Source organism: Gobio gobio, assembly GCF_949357685.1.
Source record: "Gobio gobio genome assembly, chromosome: 15".
Taxonomy (NCBI): Eukaryota; Metazoa; Chordata; class Actinopteri; order Cypriniformes; family Gobionidae; genus Gobio; species Gobio gobio.
This window is the reverse complement of record NC_137108.1, coordinates 7993731-8020157: the sequence shown is the minus strand read 5'-3', so window position 1 is coordinate 8020157 and position 26427 is coordinate 7993731. Positions and strand designations below refer to the sequence as shown.

Genomic DNA, 26427 nt, shown 5'->3' with positions numbered 1-26427 from the left:
TCTGACATACAAGTGCAAAAATGAGCTCCTTTTTCCAGCTTATTAATGGTCAAATACACTCAAAAATGTCTCAATGCACCTCTTGGTGAGTTTTAATGTAAACACAATCGTAACCAGATCACAGGAACAGTGGGATCCATGCGTGCGTCAGGTCTTAAAGGGACAGAAGTTATTTATTATTCAAACTACAAAAAGACAAACGATCACTTACGAGCACACATATTCTGAATGCCTTCGGCAGAATTCAAATGAGCCATTTTAATCTAGATTAATTTTGGAATTAATCTAGATTAATCTAGATTAAAAAAATGAATCTATGCCCACCATTAATATATATATACACATATACCTAATATATAGAGCTGGATGATAATATAGTTTACGTTTTGCAACATTATAAACAATCACTCAACAGAGATTTGCTATATTGGCTATTTATATTTACAATAACTAACATTTTTGGGAAAAACATAAGGGATAAGTTTGTATATATGCTATATTTGATAATGGTATCGCATTGGAATAAAACCTACTGACTTCGCTCACACAGGGCATAACTACTTCCCAAATATTTTGGGATAATTTTTGTGCTTTTTGGGGATTCCCCCCTACCTTTTTACACATGTGTCCCCTGTCAAAAATGACCGGCCTACAAAAATGGATTATAAATCTCTTGTTACGCTGTATTATCACCAAATATTGGATTCAATCTTTTTGTCACCTTTTTTCTTTTAGGACAGGTTTTGTATTTCTTTTTGGGACTGATTGGTCGTAATTTATTCTTTTTAAAATGCAGTTGCACTTTTTCCAATGCAAACTCATTTAGATCTACTGTAGAGTATGTTCTAGTCTGAACCTTCACTCCTCACATTTCTCACAGGCCATGTGAAAATGATCTTTTCAGACAGGGAAAGAACACTTCAATTAACATTTGCACCTTTCTGAGCATAACTTTTGGGCAGAGTTTGTTCTCCCTTAGCTGTCCTTTCCTGTGGCTTTTCTCTGCTCATCTACTGCATCTGAAATCACATACTGTCTCTGAGTAGGTTCTACATTTGGGAACTTCAGTATGTATAAATTATAGTATGAATAAAGTATCATCTAGCATGCGTGTGTGTAGAAGAATGTACTACATCCGCCGCTGCCAGTCACGACTCCACTCCCATGGTCTATGAATAGTAAAGTGTCCATTGAATGTGAACTTGAGAATCATTGTGTAAGTAGTAGGTCATCCGGGTACATTTTTGCAAACTGTTATGAAATCTGTGAATTCAGATATACTTCGCATTTCACATACTATCTTTCACCTACTATATAGTAGTTTTCAGACACAGGTATGGCAAATTCTTGGTTCAGAGCAAAAGAAATCGCAACATCTTTTTAAGAAATCCATAAAGTTTCAAGAAAAAAAATATTATTGACAAAAATACTGTTGTTAAAATTCCATAGGAAATGAATATGGGTCAATTTGACCACCTTTATGCATCATTGGGGTATTGATACCCAAAAAAATATGAAAAAATGACATTGATGAGGGTCCGAAATAAGTTTTCATTGATAAAATATTTTATTTTAAATATTTTTATACATTCTAGGGTTAAAATGGCAAGATCTGAGAAATTAGTGCCTTCTGGCCACATATAATCTACTTCTGGGAGTAATTCTTCACAGTTTACTCTACTGGGAAGTGTTTCATTTGCAACTTGTCATTCTTATTATGAGAGCTTTAACAGAAGAACAAGTCAGTGGATTTGCCAGAGTTCATGAAGTTCGTGGCATCTCAACTTTGAAGGATGTTTTCTTTAGTGAAATGGTAATGTATGGCATGTTTGTCCACCCGAGTGCTGAAAAACTCTATTGCGTACCAATCTGTATGATGACTGGAATTAACATTTAAATGAATACATTTGGCACACATTTGTCAAACATTGAAGGAAGTGGCCTGGTAAGGATGTTGCTGGTGTAGTTTCTTCTGTGTCTTTGTGTCGCTCCACAGAAACCTGCTGAACTCACATTCTCCTCAGCAGATGCGCAGTCATGAAACTGCAAACATTGATGTCCTTTTTTATCTCAAGTAAGATCAAGACTTTTATATAATTACTCGGATTACAGAACAAACCAAAATCCTTGCCTCAGGAAATGCCTGACCACCAGCGCAAGGACAAGTGTTTTGTGATCTGCTGTTTTGCACCTGTTTTTCTCCTTTTGAAGAACTGGCTTTGCGGCAAGATTTGTCAGTTTTATACCTCATAGATTCTGATGAGTCCTGCAGATGTGGAGTCAGGGCTTTGCAGCTGCAACCTGTTTATTTTCATCAGATTGTTTGACTGAAGTCATAATGTCCATTGACATTCAAGGATGAACATCAAACAAAATTCTTAATCAGCATCAAATGGTGTTTTCAGTCTGCACTAATTAATAAATGCAGTGGCCATGTGTTTAAATACATTGAGGCTACGTCTACAAAAATCCTGATACATTTCAAAACTGCTTTTTTTTTTCAACACTAGTGTTTTCAAGCGTTTTCCCAAAGTTTGTGTCCCATGTGAATGTCACTTGACAAAGAGAGCCAGTTTCCCTATTTAGTTGCTAGACCGTGCCGCAATTCAATGAATTCAGGCAGTATACTGTGAAACATAAAAGCAACGTTAAGATTTGGGGGTTTAAAAATGCATTTATGCCTGATTTGAAAATAAAACTGTTTATTGCATTTAGATTTTGGTTTCATGGGCTGGAATTGCGCTTAAATGGAGCCAATCCTTTTGCCTGAACACTTCTTGTGCACGTCTCGACCTCTTTTTTATTTTAAAAATAGACTTATTCTAATGTGCTGTTATATAAAATCATCTGGTTTTTCAGCTCTTTGTGTGACTCATGTTCTCTTTCCTTCCAGTCAGTGGTGAAGACGGGTCGGCTGCTCATCAGTCATGAGGCTCCAGTGACCGGAGGCTTTGCAGCGGAGATCAGCTCTACTGTTCAGGTAAGAAGCAGATGGGAAATCAAGGCTCAAAGGGATGTCATGAATTAGAGATTGACCAGTGCTGATTATGTTCTAGCAGGGCCTAGTATAAATTGGCGTTGACGAGTATATGAAAGTGACAAACGCAAGTTGGCCCATAACATTTTCGGTGCAAATAGTGTGCCTTGTTGGCAAGTGCTATTCACACTACAGGGAGTGCAGAATTATTAGGCAAGTTGATTTTCTGATCATATTTTTTTTCCAGGCACATTTGACCAATTCCAAACCACAGTAATCCTAATAACTACTATTAATTTAGTATTTAAAAATGTATAAGTGATATATAATTGTTCATGAAGGCTGGAAATGAAAATCACCTTAAATTCAGGTGTGCAGAATTATTAGGCATGTTTTCTTTTACAGATAAATTGAGCCAAAAAAGAGACTGAAAAGTCAAAAATTATTAAATGCCCATGAGAAGGATGCAATACTAATGCAATACTAGACATTGCAGTTAAGGCATGACCATTGGACAGTGAAATGCTCGTTGGGTCAGCAGGATCTGACAAAAACAGGTGGTGAAGAAAAGACACCTGTTAACTGCAAAAGAATTAAGAATTAAGGTGAAGAATTAAGGGTGAAACCATCAGGAACCCTTTAGTCTCCAGCGCCACCATTTTCCAGAGCTGAACCTACCTGGAGTCTCCAGAAGTGCAAGGTGTCAGGATCTCAGAGACTTCAGTTAGGTAAAGAATCCTAAAAAATGACCCCCACTAGATAAGAATCACAAGCTGAAGTGTTGTAAAATACATGAAGAAGGTTTTTTTATAGGCTTTATGGACAGATAGGTTGAGAGTGACTCTTGAAGGACCAGCACCACATCCTCTAGTACCACTGTTTGAAGAATTCATCTTCCAGAATCTGGCAGTACGTTTTGGGAGTTCATTTTAGTCCATCTCTGCAAAACGGACTTCAGGATGGACTAAAATGAACTCCCAAAACGTACTGCCAGATTCTGGAAGATGAATTCTTCAAACAGTGGTACTAGAGGATGTGGTGCTGGTCCTTCAAGAGTCACTCTCAACCTATCTGTCCATAAAGCCTATAAAAAAACCTTCTTCATGTATTTTACAACACTTCAGCTTGTGATTCTTATCTAGTGGGGGTCATTTTTTAGGATTCTTTACCTAACTGAAGTCTCTGAGATCCTGACACCTTCACTTCTGGAGACTCCAGGTAGGTTGCAGCTTTGGAAAATGGTGGCGCTGGAGACTAAAGGGTTCCTGATGGTTTCACCCTTAATTCTTCACCTTAATTCTTAATTCTTTTGCAGTTAACAGGTGTCTTTTCTCCGCCACATGTTTTTGTCTGACCCTGCTGACCCAACGAGCATTTCACTGTCCAATGGTCACGCCTTAACTGCAATGTCTAGTATTGCATTAGTATTGCATCCTTCTCATGGGCATTTAATAATTTTTGACTTTTCAGTCTGAGTTAAATCTCTTTTTTGGCTCAATTTATCTGTAAAAGAAAACATGCCTAATAATTCTGCACACCTGAATATAAGGTGATTTTCATTTCCAGCCTTCATGAACAATTATATATCACTTATACATTATTAAATACTAAATTAATAGTAGTTATTAGGATTACTGTGGTTTGGAATTGGTCAAATGTGCCTGGAAAAAAAATATGATCAGAAAATCAACGTGCCTAATAATTCTGCACTCCCTGTAGCTCCGCCTAACAATGCCTGGTTAGCCCAAACAAGATTAAAAAGAGGCGCATGTTTTTCAACGTCTTCAGTGGCACAGTCAGTAGAGCGTATGGCTCGTGGAACAAGCTTTTGAGGCGATCGACCTGGGATTCGAATCCGCCTTTTGCTAAGCTCGCTCTTCTCACTTTTCCCATCACATATCACATCGAAAAGGCATTTACTTTCAATAAAAGTGAAGACAATGTTCTAAAAGTGGAAATAAAGTGCCTAACGAAATGTTTAATAATAATAAAAGCATTTATGGGGTAGGTTGTAGGGAGGGCGTTTATTGTTCCCTTAAGGCGGTATCCATTTAATAATTTTAATAAATATAATCATTTACACTGTTATTATTGCATCCAGTTAATGTAGAACAATACTGAGGAGCAAATGTATTTATCTGCAATGTGTGTAAATATTTAGATGCTATTTATACTTTAAACAAACACGAACTGCTACTTTTACATGGTGTAAATAAAATATATCACTATTTTCACTCAGTAAATAGCAACTACAGCTATTTGCACTTAGTGTAAATATCATCTATCGTTAAGAAAATGTTATTTTCACTTAGTGTAAATAGAATCTAGTTGCTATTAACACTTGGTGCAAATAGCCGCTGCCTGACATTTTTATGAATTCCAACAATGCAATGTTGTGAGGACATGAATGTGACCAAAACGTGAATGACCCTCGGGACAGTTGACGGGACAGTGCGGCATTGTCACGAAAGTTTAAGCCTTGACAATTTAAATATTCAAGTGCAAGAAGATGCAAAATTGTTTTTAATAATGTCTTAAATTCATATTAGTTAGGCTAGTAGTTTTAAGCTGGTATCAAAAATGGAATAGAGAATTGTGAATTTTCACTGGTATTTAAAATTTTGGGGTCAGTTTTTTGCAAAAAGTTTAATGGCCAGTAAAAAAATGTCTTAAGTCACTGGCCATTGTCAGGTGTGGCAAAAAGTTGGTTTTAATGCCTGTACACACCGAGACGATTAGTGTGCTCTTATCGCCAGCATTTTTCGAGACTGTTTCCGGCGCGTCTTTGTGTTCACACCCAAGCGATTTTCCCTGGCGATGTGTCGAGTGAATGTGCAAATTCAGTAGATGGCGCTCCCGGTACACAAGGTGGTGCTGCGCCACTTCTGACACTCGCTTGTCACACAGAAGAAGAAGAGAGACATTTACGTGCTTGCCAAAACACTTTTTGCTAACTGCAAGCAGCATTAGCAGCTCATCTTCATTGTCTACTTACCTCCTCTTCGTCGTATCAGTGTGTGCTCGGCAAGACCGTTTTGTGCTTGAGCGCCACCAAGTCGTGTTTTACTGTTACTTCAGCAGCTCCAGGCACGTGAACAAAAGCGGCGATCTCATTGGTCGGACAGTTTTTAAAAAACTTTTTGCACATTGGTGTGCACACTTACATTGGAGCCCTTTTAGTCATGAGTCATTAAACGTTGGCGATAAACGCGTGCGAAAATCGCCCTGGTGTGAACAGGCCTTTAGGCCCGTGTTTTTTTAAATTACTCTTCTTTTTCTGCTTTTTTAACGCAATTTACAAAATAATCTTTGGAAAAATGGTGTTCCATTTATCATTAGACCTGTGGCGAAACCAACTTGCTATAAGCCAAGGGATACTCATTCTTATTTTTCAAATTCAAACCAATTAACACTTAAATGACTAACTTGTAAGAATAGTACTTTTCATGCAGCTGGCCACAGATGTTAAATTATCTAAATCAATTTCACTGTCATCATCGATCACTTAAGGAATATTGGTTACTAGTGTAATATAAAGCCCTGAAATACTCACGGCGAAGTTCTTTTTCGTTCTATGCTTAGGGGTAAAAAGTTGGAAATACCTTTGCAGCGCCATACTGTTAGTAAACATCAAGACGCAGACCCAGAGAGGCATTTAGATGATTATATAAATGTGTTGCTAATGTGTTAATAAAGCGTCCTCTCAATAACAAAATAAACATGCCCCAAACATGACAGCTGTGAGAAAACAACAGCTGAGAAAGCATCTGATCGTAGAGATGTGAATGTCTGCACTAGTTCTTCAATTCAGCACTCCAGTCGAGTCATGTCACGTTTATTTATATAGCACTTTACAATATATTGCTTTAAAAAAAGCAACTTTACAGTATTAAACATGATTTGAAAATGGTGTCAATGCTGCTTTGTTTTAAATTTGAACAGAAGAAATTAACTCTAAAAGATTTCAATGTCAAAGAAGGTAGAGCTTCAGAGACGCACCTACCTTTTACGCAATCGCCACGGACCAATGGTAGTTCAAAGGTATTTACTAGCCAGAGCAAACTTTTCCAGAGTGTTTGCTTTGGGAAGCTGTTTCAAACCTACGAAACTAACTCCAAATGAACTTCGTTTTGGCCAGATTCAAATTACGTCAGACAGAAAGCAACTTTCACATCAACCAAACCATCTTGGACATTAAACGTTGTGGAAACAGCCTAATGCTTCACATCTCATGTTGTTTTGTAGTGGAATGATCAGCAAACTTTCTTTTTCACTGTATCTGCCATGTTTCAGTGGCCCATTAATCAAATGTCTTTGATGGAAAAGAGTGTTAGCAAATCCTGCCTGAGAGGTCAGTTACATCAAAGAGTTTGAAGAAAACATAATTATCAATGTTGCTGCTTCATATTTTTGTGTAAATCAGGATATATGACACGAAAATTCAAAAGAACAGCATGTGTTTGAAATAGAAATCGTTGTAACATTTAAATAAATATCTTTACTGTCACTTTTGATCAATCTAATGTATCCTTGCTGAAATAATGTATTTATTTCTTTAAAAAAAGAATTGTAGTGACCCCAAGTTTTTGAGCAGTAGTGTACACATTCATGAGTGTCTCCGGTCTCAGCGAGCTGGTGCTGATGGTGGAAATTTTATCAAGAGATTCATCCATGCATAGATGCAGGGCCGGTCTTTAAACAAAAACATCAGTCACGTTTCCATTGACGTCAAAGTTTGTTAAAGCACCTGTGAGTGTGTGTGTTTGAGCGGGGTGGGCATGAGTCAGCCGGATGTGCACAGATAATGGCATTGAACAGAAAAGTTGCTAAAAAAAAAAGGCTATTAGCTTTCCTGCGTAAAACCTGAACTGTGGTCAAGCTACTGATGTCTGTGATAATGGCCCAACACATCACAAGCCAGTGACAGTCATTTCTGCAGTCATGACATGCCTTTTGGTTTTTAGTGGTGTTTGCTCAGGGAAGCTTCATTAAAACTGCTTAATCTTGAGATTTGTTCAAATCTAGATGCTTTACACACTTATGTAACAAACTCCGATGTGGATGCCTGACCAACACATTACAAGTGTGTAGTCCCACTGAACAAACTTAACATTGAAAGTGCAATTCATACATGTTGCATTATGATTTTCCAGTCATTTGTTTCTGTTAGCCGATCTTGAACGTCTACATCCTTTTGCAATTGACCTATCGGTAAGCTCCGCCCCCCCCAGTTACTGTTGCTAACTCGGACAAACAAACATGACAGCTGTCAGTGTGAAAACCTTATCCCAAGATGTTTTTGGACACAGAATGTAGCGGACCCCGTCCGATTGATGGCCAAACTTTACCTATGGTTTATGAAGTTTATTACATCCTTTTTTTTACTCCAAAAAAGTGAAAAAAGTGCGCATTAACGTCTCATTCACATACTCTCTCTCATTATCATTAACATACACAGCAAATTCCACAAAAACACTCATACAACTAACCGTAAACAAACATATACGCAGAGCTTATGACTTTTCGGGGGTGCAGTTAATAACCGGTAAACTTTGTATCTGCAAAACAACTCCGATAAACTGTGAGCTCTCCCTTTCACTACCCGTAGAGGGCTGTACGATTAATCGAAAAATTATCGAAACCAACATTCAGAACCTCTAACCGATGTATTTTTCCCATGTCGGTTATTTCGGTTTTCACGTGACTCCAGCCCGTCAGTCACATCAAGTGCAGTTTGCAGGCACACAGAGAGATGCGGGAGCAGTTATCTTTGTTTATAGACGCCCAGAATCACTATAGTAACTGCATGTTTTACACAGTTTATACAGGTCAGTTAATTGCGGTTCTTATAGCCTATGCGCTGACACACACACACACAGACGACGCGCACAAGCCCCGAAGTCAGATCGCTTTCACTTTCGTGCTCATAAAGTTTGTCAAGTAGCCTACATGCGTTTAAAGGCTTTCCAGTTTCAATATTTAAAGCGATTGTGCACTAATCAAAAACAACAATACGGAAAACTTATCCGTTCAGTGCTCAGCTTTTTTCTGTGACACAGAGAGCCGAGCAGTGTCGCGTCTCTGACAACGCGCGCGTGCCCTGAAGTCAGACCTTTTTCACCTGCGTCCTCACAAAGCTCAGTGTTTCCCACACATAGATTAATTCGTGGCGGTGCGCCACAGAATCAACACCGGCCACCACACATTGCGTGTCATTATTCTTCAACTTTTTAACGCTATTTAAAACACGCAGCGTGTTTGTTAATTTCCTTTCCCCGCTCTCCCTCCCACTCTCTGTCACTCATGCGTCTCTCTCGCTCTCTCTCTCAAACCTGCTTTTGATATTAAAGTCTAAGCTTTTAAAATTGAATACGAAATGCAAACAATAAATAGCGTTTGGCGCTAATGTGTAACAGTTAAAGTCAGAGGCATTGAAAAACAGATTTGCGACCTGCTCTCATCCCACCGCGCGCGCGGTCACGTGGTTCACGGAGTGCTCAATAGTTATAAACAAACCCGCGCTGTCAATACATTTGAATGGCTTAAGCTGCGGATACACAACAGTTTCACTGTACAGGTGTTTGCAGCAGGTTTTGGTACAGTACAGCATAGTGTGCATTGATTATTACGTCAACCACATACAGGATCATTTTATTATGGAGAGTGATGATAGACCCAACATTGTGACATTAATGTCAATGTTTTTCTTGTATTTAGCCCTCATTGCTTAATAATTGTTCACATCATACTCATTGATGGTCAAATGTGACCATACACCTTAACTATTTTTCAATTAAATAGCCTATATGTTCTATATTTTAGTTTAAAAATATTTATTGAATATTTTGAGGATATCTTTTGGTACTAAATAGGCCTACTATTTGTGCAATAATTGTGTTCCATTAATGACCACTTAAAATATTTTGTATTATTTATATTACAATTAGTGTAGTAATTAAGGTTAAAATAGAGAATTCCAATGCAAAGAGGCCTGTATGGCTCTTTAATAAATATACAGTACTAATAAATAATATGTATATTTGCTAAAAGTATTGCAGATCATATCATCTTACTTATTTTTAGGTTTTGCATTTGAATAAATATTTATACATGACCAAACACTAGATTTCTTTAAATGTGAAATTTTAAAAAGTTAATAACTTACATCCTAATATTTTGAATAATACTTATATAAAGCACACAAAAGTGAATATTATTTGAATGTGAGCAAATATAATTTAAGAAAAGTTTAAAATAGTTAAACTTATTTTTCCTTATATGTACAGTAGGCTATATAAATATGAATTGATACTGAATCAAGATCGAAATCGATATTTGTGGCAATCACTGAACCCATCCCCGCCCACCCGCCCGCCACCACCACAAATTGGTTTCTTAATCTGTGGGAAACACTGAAGCTTGTCATTTGTATGTGTTTTAAGCCCTGCCAGTTTGAACATTAAAGCGAGTTTCGACCATCAGGTGTGTATTATGTTGAACTAATGCCTGATATATTGTGACAAACGAGCACTCGGACAGCTCTCGTACATCACGTGAAGATCGCGCGCAGAGAGCACAGAAACGCAGTGTCAACGCTGTCCTGTGACTAAAGTAAAGTCACTAAAGTAGCTTAGAAACTCAACCGTTATAGGCATATATTTGAATACCTTTGAAGTAAGTACACTGCTTCATAATGAATAGAGACGGTATGAGTAAATCACACACACCATCACTCTCATTAATGCATTCAGATAAATGTAATGTAGGCCTACTGTGCTAATGTATCTGTATCTGATGTACAACAAGCATAAATCTGCCCCATAGACAATAACTGCTGAAAGTGAACCGTTTCCTTCAAGTATTTTAAAATCACAAAGAAATGCACTTTTTTATTAGAAAAAAAAATCCGCCTTTAATAGTAGAACATATTTACAGTACAAACCTTCAGTGAACTTACTCAAAAACCTTATGAGGGCAAAAAAAGGAAAAAAAAGAAAAATAATCGTTCATTAATCGTAATCGAGGTAAAATGTTCAATTAATCGAGGTTTTTATTTTTGGTCAAATCGTTACAGCCCTACCGGCCGTAGACTATAATACCCATCAAAATAGGAGTCCTCCTTACTAAGACAGATAATGTAGACCTTAAACATATTTAAACTCACAGAAATATCAAAAATGTATACAAAAACAAATTAGATGATAAATCACAATAACAGAAGCAAGGGTTTACAGATCACAATGCCGACGGGAGAAGCCTCATGTTACGGTCGTCACGATTGCAGATGACAACATCCAGGATCAACACTGTTCATGTACCGCAGGGTAAAATTAAATTAATTTACATATAACCAGTTTAATATGGAGAGGCACTGAAATGTAGACCTTCGTTTATGTGTCTTTGACCTACACTGTTACATGACGTGAGAACAGTAAGTTATTTCGGTTTGTACGTTAGCATGGACTCACTAGCTTTAATCGTAACTTAATGAGAGCATGACAACCAGAAAATCCTCTCAGGAGGCCTGGAGTCAGTGTTACAGTACCTCAGGCACATCGCTTTACCATTTTTGTAGCATAAACACCATCAAAACGATGAGAGCTTCGGATGTTCCAATGTTTCTCTATGGCGCTGAAACCCTAAGATGTCCGACTTCTGGTCCCCGTGTAACTGATACTCAACTGCCATTGGCTCATCTGCGTTCGAGGGGAGGGGCTTACCGATAGGTCAGTTGTGGACAGCACACCATACTGAAATGCACCGTACTGACAGTGTTTTTTTTTTTTACTGCTGTTAAGCTTGAATTAATCTTACTCTTCTATTCTGACTTTTTGGGCTCTACTACACTCTATTGGTGCTCTATAGCACTTAAAAAGGTTCCCCTATTACGAGCCAAGAACCATTTTTGGTGCCATATAGAACCTTTTTTTTTTTTTAGAGTGTAGAATAGTTTTTCATTCTTGAAAAAGCACATTATTTTTCAAATTTGTACGATTTTTGCAGCACCTCTTTTCCCAGTCTGTCAGTAACACTCTGTTTAGTTCTGTCTCTATAAAGCGCCTCTTTCCAAAAAACTCAATGTGCTCCGATTGGTAGGCTGGACCAGTGTGTTCTGATTGGTCAAGTGCTTCCAGCGTGTTTGGGAAGTGTCATGCCCCTTACCAATAACTGTGAGTTTCACACTAACTCAATCAGGCCTCACACTTTTTTTACGCATGTTGTTTTTAATGAACCATAAGTTATTGTTACATAAGTTACATATCTGTAACAATAACATTAAGGATTTAGTTTAAAAAGTCATTCTAAATTTTAAAGAATAACAGAGTCCACACCACCACTATAACGATAATGACACAGTGAACAATAAAAACATTGGCAGCCAATCAGAATCAATCCTACTTTAAAGAGGATTTTTTTTTAATGAGCTTTTAAATCGGCAGATTTAGAGTATGCTTACAATTAACAGAATATTATTGTGTGTTGGTGTGGACGCTAATATATTTATCGTTATACTGTAGTTCTCTTTATAGTTAGTTCTTGGTGTGAACAGGCCTTTAATGTGTTCTGTTGTATTTAAAAGGCTAGTTCACCCATAAATGAAAATTATCAATTACTTATTATATAAGTCATGTTTTTTTTATCTAAAATGTGCTAACTTGACATCACAGCCTATTTATAAGAAAACTAAAATGCAAATATATACATAAAATGATTGGATTGGATACATCAAATCATGTTGGCAAACACCATTCATGATTTCTGCAGAAATGGTAAGAATCTAGTAAGAACCTCAGCTTCATGCAGTGATTGAGCAAAAGCTGAGACTGTGACAGAAGATGACCGTACTGTTATTCCTGGATTGAAGGCTGGAACAGGGATATTTTTCAGATTGATCTCTGTGTTCTTGGACAACTCCATGGAATAGTTGGAATAATATTCAATATCTCTTTGTCTGTGTATGAATAAAGCAGTCAGTTTCCTCTGGAATGTGTGCGTGTCAGGTGTTCCCTTAAATTAAGGTTGACAAAATGTCCCCAAAAGTGGGACATTATTATAATTCTTTGGTCCCCATGAGGATAGTGGCATATAAAGCATACTAAATTATGAGAATGTAAAAATGCAGAAGGTTTTCCGTGATGGGTAGTTTTAGGAGTTAGGGGACAGAATATCCCAGAATAAAATCAGAATAAAATCATCATGTCTATGGAAAGTCCCCATAAAGCATGTCTCTATGAGTTTCTCTGTATTTTTAGACAGTATCTGTGTGTCTAAAGCAGAGTTGAATTGGTTACTTTTCAGTTCATGAGTATGAATTTGAATTAATTTGAAAATGATTTTGCACACAGCATGTTGAATTGGAATAACAGAGGGATTTTATCAGTTTAAAGTCATTTAATGTAGTGTAACTTTTATTTACTTCAACTATATACAACTATTCAGTGTTTTCAACCACATAATCTTTGCTTTTATTCATATCAGGTACACATTGTGTAAGTAAATATAACGTTTACTCTATTCTTCTCCCAGTTCACTGGCCACTAACTTTCATGTATTTCGGGAGAAGAGGGTGAATTGATGTATTGTAGATCTGATTCTCTGAATTGCGGTGCAAACTAACATGGCGGTGCCCATTGAGCGTTATCATGATCATTTATTAAGGTTTTTAAACGACAAAACACATTCACTTCTCAAGAAAAATGCTTGCTACACACAAACCGTTTCGATGTGTCGGTAGTTGATGACCAACCAACCACCCGCAGCCAGAGTCTAGCCCTGGCAGCATCGCGGGGAAAGCCATGCAGATTTCACACCACAGAATCAAACACCTGCGACCCATGAACGCCTCTCTCATCTACTACGCAATCTCACAGTTTGACACGTCTGTCATTGGAAAGCACCATGTGGTGCCATGAATAATTATGCATGAATCTTCCGTGTCTTCTCATAGAATAAGAAAGCTCTGTCTCATGAATAATTATGAGACACTAATGCGTCATTGAAGTATTATAGTGCACTGCCACGTCACAACCTGTGATTTGGACACGATGCCGATTTTAAATCCGGAAGACAAAAATAGTGGGGAAAAAAGCTAAAAATGAACAGATGCTAATATTGTCTTCACTGATGATGAACACACATACCTATGTTTAAAATGTTAGTCTAGGGTTTCATGACCCTTTAACAGCCATTAGAACAGATGTTCATTTTGCAAAACAGCACCTTGTGCTCAGCATAAATAAAGCAAAGCAAATTAGAGCTAATATGAGCACTTTCCACATTGGTCGCAGTGGTGTAAGTTATTAAAGAGCACCTATCATGGAATTTTGAAATTTACCTTTCATGTAATGTGTAAAATAGATCTAAGTGAACAAAAACATCCTGCAAAGTTTGAAATATGACAGTGCACCGCATTTATAGTTATTTTCTTTCAAAAGTAAGAGTCGACTCTGAGTCATTTTTAAGAATCGTTAGAAGACCGAAGCTTTTTCTCTGACTAGATGACGTCAACTTGTCAAGTTATTTGAATACGATACGCCCACTTATTGCGCTCCAAGACGCCAGTGAAAACTAGAAAACATCATGGCGACGAGACGCTGTGTTCTGAAGTGCGACTCAAAAGCAAACTTTTTTCATCTGCCCAAGGATGAGCATTTGAAGACTAAGTGGCTTGAAGACAAACCATACATCGTCGCGATTGAGTGTTTATTAGTCGTCAAATGTATGTTTCGCGATCTCAGGAAGCTTTTATTATGGACTTCTATTATGGCACATGGTATCTTCTTTGTCTGTCTGTACATGGACTACATGTGCACAGAGCGCCCTCCGGCTGCCAGTATGAATTGAAAACAACACATAAGAGACTCAATCGCTCAATTAGGCTACATCTGCACATTTTGAGGAAGTATTGAATAAAAAATACTCCTCTGTTTAGAAATTTGACACAGGCATATGAGAATCTATCAATATGTCTCCTCATCTGCACACTTTTGAACTAAAGGCCCTGAGGGATGTTGATTTGTCGCGAGTCTTCGTGAGGAGAATAGAGGAGTTTTTTTTATGAATGAGAGCAGCTGAGGCTCATATTACAAGTAAAACGGTACCGACGCGGTTTTCATATTCATAACTCCTGACACATATTAACAAATTACTGTCACTATAAGACTTTGATGGGCGTTCCGTTTCCGAGAATATCTGCACAGACTCAGAGCCATATAGAGAGATCTATCCATCTCTCTCTATGGCTCTGCACAGACTATACCAATCACAACTGACTGGGTCATCGGACCAATCACCGCAGATTAGCGTCACGTAAAGGCGGGGTTTTGAAAAGTGAATCACTAAAGGAATCATTTGAGAATCGCTGTCAAAACAGGTAAAAATAAATGCATATTATAAGAAAACTAAAGTCTTTTTTGTCATTGCATGCATGTAAAACTGTTGTTGGGGACTTCTAAAACAATATTTGGAACTTTTTAAATGCCATGATAGGTGCTCTTTAAATCTGCATGTGTGTGTATATATAATACAATTAATTTCTCTGAACGTCATTCCATTTTTAATTCAACTTCACTGATTTCAAATTACAGTTCTGCCTTCTGTTTGCCACTTCAGTTCATATTCAGGAATTGTGGTTTTATAAGGCATCTCAAATCGGCTCTGGATGTCACACAACCCTGATTTGTGGCGACCCATGGATGGGTAAAAGCATGAGAAATATCCAGTCCTGACATTTGTTACTGTGCTGAGGTGCTTTGATGTTTTTGCATGTCTGAGCCGCTCTGAGTGACAGTAAAGACGTCTGACATGCACAAACTCTGACTTGTTATCAAGCAAAAAATAGCATGACGTTCAGAATGACTGTCTAAAAATGGCCTTTCAGATCAGTGTTTCTGATTGATACGTCATGTACATACTAAAGGATCTGAATGACCCACAGGAACTTCTGTAACTGTGTCAGTGAATTTGAGAAGTTCAGTTGCTTTTAGTCTTTCAGTTAACAGACTGTAGTTTATAGCATACAGTCAAACCAAAAAATATTCAGACACCAGATATCATGTTTTACTAGTGGGTGCTGGACACTATAGTTAATTTATGTAAGTGAGGATAGCAAAATAAAGTGAACTGTGGCAAATTATACACAAAAAATCTTCATACAGTGCACTACCTGTAAAATAGATAAATATTTGGGACCAAAATGATTCATACACTTTGACCTGACCATGTTTTGCTGAAGTGTTTTTCCTTGAATTGCTAATGCGACCTTTTACACCACAGACTGAAGAAAATGAAGCATTGCTTGGTCATTGTTTGACCTAAATTGGTATATAATTGTGTACTTAAATTTAACAGCTGATTGATTATCAAAGTTACCTGACATTATCAAGATGAATTTGTTCTGACAATTTTTTTGTCATATTTTAGTACCATTTTCTAAACTTATAATGATAGAAAATGTTGAAGACGTCTGAATAATTTTTGGTTTGACTGTATGTCCCAGAACTAAATGATTTACATATTTAGTTTTTATCACTAATGGCTGGTCATAAACAGCCTCATTGATGTTGATTTTGGAGTTCTCAGTGTTAAACAGGAAAATAATGCAACAGAATTTTATTCAGCCGTATAGCTGTTCCGGCGAAAACGGTGATGTCATCACTTCATTTCAATTATCTTACAGTGACAGTGTGGGCTTTAGATCAGTAATTTAGATCAGTAATTTAGCTTAAATGGTTAATTTAGTTTAATAATTAGATTTATTTGGATATTTAGTTGAAAAATGTAGTGTCCCCAACTGAGCAAGCCAAGCCAGAGGTGACAGTGGCAAGGAAACCAAAACCCCATCAGGAGACCTAAAGGAGAAAAATAAAGCTTGGGAGAAACCAGGCTCAGTCGGGGTGCCAGTTCTCCTCTGGCCAATTAACAAACAGTGTTTGATTATTATTCTGGCAACTTTACAGGTCAGAGGTCATAATAGATCAGAATATTCGAAAGATAGGAGGCAACACGCCGGAGACGGGTTTATTGAGGATGATTAAATAATTATTAAATAGGAATAATCATTGACATTGAAACTTGTGTTTCAATACAGATTACATTTTTCTGCTTTCTTTTGAATGTGTATTGAAATGTTTCATCTTATTTCAGAGTATGTGAGTGTTTCAGAGCGTCTGTCCTCATATGGCTTTGGGCTCCTTAAATATGCGGTGCACAATTGTCTTTTTTGGCTCTTACAGTCGGTAATATGGGCATTTCCATGTCACGGTAGTCTTTGAATACTCTCTAATCTGCGGCTGTTGCTGGTTCCACATTGACAGTAAAAAATGAGTTTGAGAGTGTGTGTATTATGATGCATTTAAAGATGCACTGTATGTATGTATGTATGGATTATATACAATACTGAGATTTCTTTGAAAGAAATGTATACTTTTACTCAGCAAAGATCCATTAAATTCAGTGAAAAGGGACTGTAAATATGTTTATATAGTTTCCTCAAAAATATGAACTGTTTTCAACATTGATAATAATCAGAAATGTTTCTTGGTCAACAAATCATCATATTAGAATAATTTCTGAAGGATAATGTGACACTGAAGACTGGAGGAATGATGCTGAAAATTCAGCTCTGATCACAGGAATAAATTACATTATATAATATATTACAATAGAAAACAATTATTTTAAATTGTACACATTTCACAATATTACTGTTTTACAAAATCTGACTGAAAAAAAATCAGTAGTGTATATAATGTGATGACATCTATATATGTGTACAGTGACCCCAAGAAGCACTGGAAAGTTAATCCACACGTACAAATATATAAATGTCATCACGTTAAATGACAAATTATGAAAGCAGGTGGTATTTAACTCCTATTTTTAATTTGTGGCTCTGATACAGAACTGTCCAGTTATCTTTATGCTGATAGTTAAAAATATTAGGTATAATGATTCACTTCTCATATATTGATAAAACTGAAGTCCTCTACGGACACTTTTTTTTTATTTTACTCGCCAGACTTTTTACATGGAACGCAAGAACAATGCAAAATTCTGCATAAATATAATATAAATATAAAGTATACATTTCAATGTTATTATATAATAACATTGAATAACATATAATTAATATATTATTATTGTTATTGGATTTTATTTCTCAAATACCTATTCATATTTTTAAGACATTTGAAATTGTCTATTGTCTGACCTTTTGTTGGAGCTGGTGGAGGAAACGTAAAAAAAAAAAAAAATATTCATGACGCTGTTATAAAATAATTTTAACACTTAATGACATTTTAATGACAAATTCAACTTGTACCACTGAAAAAAAATCATGACATTATAATGGCCTCAGTCAACATCAAAACCAACCGCAGGACAGTTTAATGTAATGTTAACCCAAAAAGCTAAGTCGTTTCTTAAGTTTGATAATTCATCTGCTATGTCATGTTTATGACAGGTTATGTTGTCTTGGTAATGTCAAGTTGTCATAACAAGGACATCTCAAATAATGTCATCTTTGCATTAAAAATGATGCAGATAAAAATGCAGATGTCATAAACATGCATAAAAACTCCTTCATATTCATGATGTGTCATGTCATGATTATGAAGGTGTCATGTCAGTCTTATGCACACCCCTTCAAGTGTTACTGATATTTTTTAGTCGCCTCTCGTGTAATTTGGTCGCATATGCGAGTGATTTACTCGCATTGCAGAGGGTTGGAAGGAATAGTCTTGTTCTCAGTACACATGCAGTGGCTTCAGACTAGACTGCACTTCTCTGTTCTCCTGCTTTTCCAGTAAGAATACTTAGAGGTTTTTTATTGCTCTTCCCGTGGGTCAGGTTGGCAGGTACTCGTCCGCTTTGGGAGTAAAGAATAAAGCCAAAATTACCCTTGGCTTTAAAACTGGGGACAATTTACTAAACTTGTATTGTGGTGATTCAGACCTTGAACTGTTGCTGATGTTAGATTGGTTTGCTTAGTCTACATTGGTGTTGTAGATCTGCTGAATGTTCATGTGTTTGGACTACTTGGGTTCGTTCTGTTTCTCAGATGAAACTTGACCTCAGAAGACCTTGAGTATAGCACATGTGTTGATGCTTTGATTATCCTAGCAGTGATGGTGGAAGAGAAGATGGAGAACATGGATGAACAAATGTAAATGGCATAAAACATCACAAGTTTGAGAGCGTAGAGAATGATAAACCATTATTTTCCTGCACTGCATGAACGTATTAGAATGAGCTGAACGTGATTTGCATCTAATTTCAAGTCCTGTCAATCAGCAGATGCCCTGATGTGTCTTTCCTGGAGTCCATTTCCGGGCATTACAAACCACACTATTCAGATTCATCACATGTAGATACAACTATTTCTGAGCAGCAGAAGCACTAGGTTCATCTTGCCACAGCAAATCCCAAAACGGTGATTATGTGTAGCAGGATGCCAGCCTCGTTCTGACCACTGAGCGGCAGACCGACTGCAGCTGTGGGACGGACTGGAGCATCCGGGACCTGCCTCAGATCCGCAAAGCCTTTCCTCATGTCTCTCGGCAGAGCTGGAACTGCCTGCTGATGCAAATCTAAAACACATTTTTGTGTTTATACAGGCCGTCATGTAAAGCAAGCACAAAGCCCTTTAATGAAGCTTGACGCTCTTTTGTAGGCACTTCAGAAAACACCAGCAGACGAGAGAGTTCGCCCAAAGTGCGACCATGTTTCACACTTAGCTCATGCATTTTCTGTGTTCGAATTTGGGCATGGAAAAGCCAAAAAGCCATTTCCATTAAGAGTTGGAGGTGTCTTCATGGACAGTAGATTTCAGTGTTGGCTTTGTATGAGGAAACATTAGACCCCTTTATAGCTTTTCCTTATGCACAAGTTTTGATGGTTCTGTGTTTTGTCATTGGGAAGTGGGTTTGTTCAGCTTCCATTTTTTTCTGGCTTATTTTAAAGTTCTCCAAAAGCTGAAATAGAAACCCAAACACTCATTGGGATCATGACTAAGGACATGAAGACATTTTTACATTTGTTGCTGTTTATCATCTTTTCTTGTTCATCCATATTTAAGACATGTTCTTTAGTAAATTACAGACTTTTTTACTGTGTTTTGATGTTTCACAGCATTGAATATCAGTTGAGTATCACTGCTTAATTCAAATGGATTGCTTTTAAAGGATCAGTTCACTCAAAAATGACCATTAGCCCATGATTTACTCACCCTCAAGCCATCCTAGGTGTATATGACATTCTTCTTTCAGACGAATACAATCAGAGTTATATTAAAAATGTTCTGGCTTCTCCCAGCTTTATAATGGCAGTGAATGGTTTTCGTTTTTTGAAGTCCATAAAAGTGCATCTATCCATCCTATAACTGCTCCACACGGCTCCAGAGGGTTAATGAAGGCCTTCTGAAGCGAAGTGGTGCGTTTGTTCAATTTGTTCATGTTGTAAATATATTCATATTTAAAACTTCATAGACTAAAATAACTAGCTTCCGGTGGTCAGCGGTTGCGCTAAAAGAGTAACCCTTGACCCTTGAACCCTTGACGCATGTGTATTGATGAACACAGAAGCGCAAAGGATAGAGCAAAACAAAACGTAGCGTTGGGGGTTAGTCTTTTAGCACAAGTCGACTCGCGCACCGCTGACCGCCAGAAGCTAGTTCTTTTAGTTTATAAAGTTTTTTAAAAATTTTGCTCCGTGTGGAGCAGTTATATGATGGATAGATGCACTTTTATGGACTTCAAAAACGACCCAACAGTCACTGCCATTATAAAGCTTGGAAGAGCCAGGACATTTTTTATATAACTCTGATTGTGTTCTTCTGAAAGAAGAATGTCATATACATCTAGGATGACTTGAGGGTGAGTAAAACATGGGCTTATTTTCCTTTTTGGGTGAACTAACCCTTTAAGATCTCTTTAAGAAGACTGTTTTGAAGCATTAAAGTTTTGGTGGAATGGACTTTCAGTGGAGTGACCGAAATCAGAAATGACACGAGGTTGAGTAAATGATGAATTCTCATTGATTTTCTCGTTGATGTCAAAGTGAAATAAGCTCTCTACAATATGAAAATAATCAATTTCATAAGAAAGTATTCCCCCTACGTCATAATCGGTGTCTCTTGACTCTAGTATAAGTAGACTGTGTTGTTGCTGAACTTAAAACATCAACAAATCAGAGATTAAAATTCTTCAGCTTCACGTGACGGAATACTTTTCATCGGTTTAATAATTAACTTAAATAAAAACATTAAAAAAATGTATTCACCTTATGTAGAAATGCGGAAACAGGCTGTTGTGTGGCCACTTACACTTAATATTCAATGATATTATTGATTTGACTGCACTGACACTATTGGATGAGAACTGAACGATGACATCACTTTTTTTCTGCAGAACTGCTTTATAGATTAAATGAACTAAATTAATAATTGATGATCTTTACAACAGAACTGAATCAACACTGAAAAATGACACTTTTTTTTCATAAGCGCTGCTGTAAAGCTGAAATGAACTGTTTGCATCATTGAATAATTTTCTTTTATCACTGTAAAACTGCTTTGAAACAATCTGTGTTGTATAAAGCACTATAGAAATAAAGGTGACTTGACTTCTGATTCATTAGCCGCTATAGGTTGTCTGGCTATTACCAGACCAAGCTCAGTCTTTTAAGATTGAACATTAGTCTGGGGAGTCTGCTCTGTATGTTCTACTGCACAAGAGGTGTGATCAACGGGCATAGTTCAAATGACTCTGTACGCAATTGGATAGTCCTTCAACCAATCAGACCAACGATCCATCGCTTCTCTATCCGTCATCGTGTTAACCCGCCAATAGCACGCCAGGTGGATTAGCCGGTTTGTGATTGGTCCCCGCAAATTTGTAACAGAAGCAGGATAGAAATATGTACAGGTTTCCAGCCTGAGCTGCAGGGCGAAATCAAATCGCCAACAGATCGGGCTGGGTTTACCCAGTCTACACTAAAGGTAAATAATGGGAAGAATAACAAAATGCAGTAAATGGTCAAATTATTTGCGCTACAAACCAATGTGTTTATGATTACGATCATAAATTAAAATATTATCACAAGTAATAGTTTAACATATCAAGCTGAATAACGGACCGTTTTTTGTACAGCTAAAATAACTGGAAGCAAATGAGATCAGTTCTTACATCAAGAATAAGGTGAATTTATTAATTATTAATGGAGCCGAATGTGTTCTCTGCAGGAGGAGTGTTTCCTGAACTTAGAGGCTCCCATCAGTAGGGTTTGTGGGTATGATACGCCCTTCCCTCACATCTTTGAACCCTTCTACATCCCAGACAAGTGGAAGTGCTTTGAGGCCGTCAAGCGTATGATCAATTACTGAAACACAGGTATGTATGTTTTCTGTCACGTGTACCATTATTATCTGACCCTGTAAAGCCGGACTCATTTTTTAGACAAAAAAATAAAAAAGGGGGTCGGGTTCAGTTTACTTTGACTTTTTTGTAGTTCTAATTAATCGTTCTGTGTTTGTATGAAACGATTCACTCCCGAAGTTGCGATGATAGACACTGTGGTAACCATAGCAGCGTTCTGGGATCTTGGTTGTTTGAAATTAATATTACAGCGACCAAAGACGGTTACATTTGCAAGAACCAATGAGGTTCATTCTTGTGTTACGCAGCACGTTTGAGCTTTTGCAAGAACCAATGAGGTTCATTCTCGTGTTACCCTATGTTTGCTGATCAATGTTTATATGTGAAATAAAAGCCTAAATTCAATCTGTTTATCCTATAAATCGAGTCTCTTCAGAGAATGTGGACTACACTGCTCAATTCATATAGATTCGTTTCATGATCTCTTTATGAACTTTTTAAAGCGTCAGTTGCATAGCTGTCTATGGAGGGACAGAAATCTCTCAGATTTCATCAAAAAGATCTTAATTTGTGTCCCAAAGATGAACGAAAGTCTTTTGGGTTTGGAACGACATGAGTGTTCTTAATATTTGGGTGAACTATCCCTTTAATTCAGTTATAGATTGTGGTTGTCACTCCTGTAAATGAGTACTCTTATGTGTACATTACAGGATTAAGCTCTAAAAGATGAACTGACAACCGAATTTAGCCGCAGTGTAGATGCTATTGCCAAATATAACAAGCAAACCTGAAGTCATGTGATCCAGAACTACTGCACACAGACCCGGAACTCTTAGACCATCATTTACTTTTTCTTTTTTATTCTCAGGCAACACAGATTGAGAACTTCATCAGTGAACAAACCAGTCGATCCCACAGCTAACTACGTTTCTGCCTGTAGATGGGACCATGTTACCGGACAGGCTGTCATTTTTTGGGAAACTCGTTGAACATGTGTCTAGAGGGTGAATCGTGATTTCTGAACACTAACATGTGGACATCACACGGGTGCTGTGCTCTTCTATCTGCTCCTTACATGTCTGTGCTCTTACTGTTACCTGGATCTCACTATCTTAACGTTTAGTTTTTTTGTATTAATATTCAATTGGAACTAGGCTGGATCTTGTGTGTTTTGATTCTGTCAACAGTTAGTGAATGTACCATCCTATTTGTAAAATCTTTGGTTTAATTGAATAAATAATCTCTGCTTTAAAACCTAGTGAGCTGCCTTGCTGTCACAGATGCTGAGCGTCCTCCAGCTCTCAAGACTTCAACCACAAACCGTGGACAGAATATAAAGATAAAACAGCATCTTTCATTTTGGTCGTAGTGACAGTGGAATGTGACCGCAGCGTTCGAGGCTGGGTGCGGCCGCTCAGATGACCTCAGGTTGAGTGTATTCTAGCGTCCAGCACACTCACACCGTGTCATTACTCACTTAAGCATATTAAATCCGGCCCCAGTTATCTTCACAGAGACGCTCTGCTGAGATCAGCCCGTTCGGCCTGCTGGGAGGCCGAGGTCTATGTAATGCATAACTCTTCTTCGTTCACAGACGAACGTACATAACATCACATACACACAGTAGATGACTGACACATGCTTGAAATGAATCTGTCAGGAATGGCATTCCCAGATTGACAGATTTTAATTAAGATCCACATGCAGTACAAAACCAAAATCCAGCAAACAACACAATACATCAAGGATATTGTTGCAGATCACTGGCTCTACATGTGCGTGATCCTGCTTTTTACACAGCTGCTTACACAATAAACAGCATTTATCAATAAATACCCAATAAATGATTGATTTGTTCCATTGGGGAAGAAACAGCATTTGAAACACCACAAGTGAGTAAATGAAAATCTGAGGTCATTTTCAAGTTACCCAAAAGAGTCGATTCTTTGACTCTGAATATAGCCCTATGGTTGACTCCAGCATAGGAAATAACCTCCTTGTTGAGTCTTGCTGTCTGAAATCACTCACTTGTTCACTCATTCACTGCTCCCTATATAGTGCATGGTAGTTAACTCTGTCCCGGCCAGCGTTTTTCTTTGCCAGCCACTGCCTATGGGATGATTTTAGACTCAAAATGATTAATACATTCACACAAACTTGATAAATGTTGCAGACGTGTTTTACTATCCACAAACAAATGCCTTTTAAGTTGTGTGTGCAAAATACAGAATTACATGAATGTGCAGCGATTTGTACAAAGAGAGACATAGTTGAGAATACAAAACTTTGATTTTGTATTAATGTAGGTCACAACGAGTAAGATGTGCATTTGTGGATCCGGTGATGCGCATTCATTCATTCATTGACTCGTTTCCCATTTGATTCATTTGGATTTTGAGACTTTCATTTGGCCGGTTTGGCCTTGCACGATCCACACACACAGCTGTCTAAGAAAACCTTATGCCGACACAGGCACCGTGATCGTTATAAAGACAAGGAAAACGCTTAACAGGCTAACGTTAAAAAGGTATTAAAGGCTACTTTGTATAGGCGAGCAGATTAAATCAGGTTATGAACACAGCATTGTTCATCACAACATTTTTCTCCCACAGAAAACCATTATAAAATGGTAAATATGCAATATAGCGCATGTTCAATAAAGTATAGTCTACTTTTAATATCACCGTTTTGAACAACATCTAGGAAACCCGTTATAAAGTAAAACATAATGGGCTCATCTGTTTTTATGTACATACAGTGAGGAAAATTAGTATTTGAACACCCTGCTATTTTGCAAGTTCTCCCACTTAGAAATCATGGAGGGGTCTGAAATTGTCATCGCAGGTGCATGTCCACTGTGAGAGACATAATCTAAAAAATGTATTACAATGTATGATTTTTTAACTATTTATTTGTATGATACAGCTGCAAATAAGTATTTGAACACCTGAGAAAATCAATGTTAATATTTGGTATAGTAGCCTTTGTTTGCAATTACAGAGGTCAAACGTTTCCTGTAGTTTTTCAGCAGGTTTGCACTGCAGGAGGGATTTTGGCCCACTCCTCCACACAGATCTTCTCTAGATCAGTCAGGTTTCTGGCCTGTCGCTGAGAAACACGGAGTTTGAGCTCGCTAGGACACAAGTTAGGACACGCCAGAACCTTGATATGCTTCTTAAAGAGCCACTCCTTGGTTATCCTGGCTGTGTGCTTCAGGTCATTGTCATGTTGGAAGACCCAGCCTCGACCCATCTTCAACTCTAACTGAGGGAAGGAGGTTGTTCCCCAAAATCTCGCAATACATGGCCCCGGTCATCCTCTCCTTAATACAGTGCAGTCGCCCTGTCCCATGTGCAGAAAAACACCCCCAAAGCATGATGCTACCACCCCCATGCTTCACAGTAGGGATGGTGTTCTTGGGATGGTACTCTTCATTCTTCTTCCTCCAAACACGTTTAGTGGAATTATGACCAAAAAGTTCTATTTTGGTCTCATCTGACCACATGACTTTCTCCCATGACTCCTCTGGATCATCCAAATGGTCATTGGCAAACTTAAGACGGGCCTGGACATGTGCTGGTTTAAGCAGGGGAACCTTCCGTGCCATGTATGATTTCAAACCATGACGTCTTAGTGTATTACCAACAGTAACCTTGGAAACGGTGGTCCCAGCTCTTTTCAGGTCATTGACCAGCTCCTCCCGTGTAGTTCTGGGCTGATTTCTCACCTTTCTAAGGATCATTGAGACCCCACAAGGTGAGATCTTGCATGGAGCCCCAGTCCGAGGGAGATTGACAGTCATGTTTAGCTTCTTCCATTTTCTAATGATTGCTCCAACAGTGGACCTTTTTTCACCAAGCTGCTTGACAATTTCCCCGTAGCCCTTTCCAGCCTTGTGGAGGTGTACAATTTTGTCTCTAGTGTCTTTGGACAGCTCTTTGGTCTTGGCCATGTTAGTAGTTGGATTCTTACTGATTGTATGGGGTGGACAGGTGTCTTTATGCAGCTAACAACCTCAAACAGGTGCATCTAACCTAGGGTAATAAATGGAGTGGAGGTGGACATTTTAAAGGCAGA

General features: G+C 37.8%; 1 protein-coding gene across 1 annotated transcript in view; it reads left to right on the top strand.

Annotated features, from left to right (window-relative positions):
• The window catches only part of bckdhb (branched chain keto acid dehydrogenase E1 subunit beta), a 128781-nt gene extending 104604 nt beyond the window's left edge, over positions 1-24177 (top strand). Inside the window, exons 9-11 of the mRNA XM_079837946.1 lie at positions 2894-2980; positions 22218-22365; positions 23219-24177. Coding sequence (XP_079694072.1) covers positions 2894-2980; positions 22218-22358 — 228 coding nt within the window. The 3' untranslated portion in view covers positions 22359-22365; positions 23219-24177. The remainder of the gene's footprint in view (positions 1-2893; positions 2981-22217; positions 22366-23218) is intronic.
• The last annotated feature ends 2250 nt before the right edge of the window (positions 24178-26427 follow it).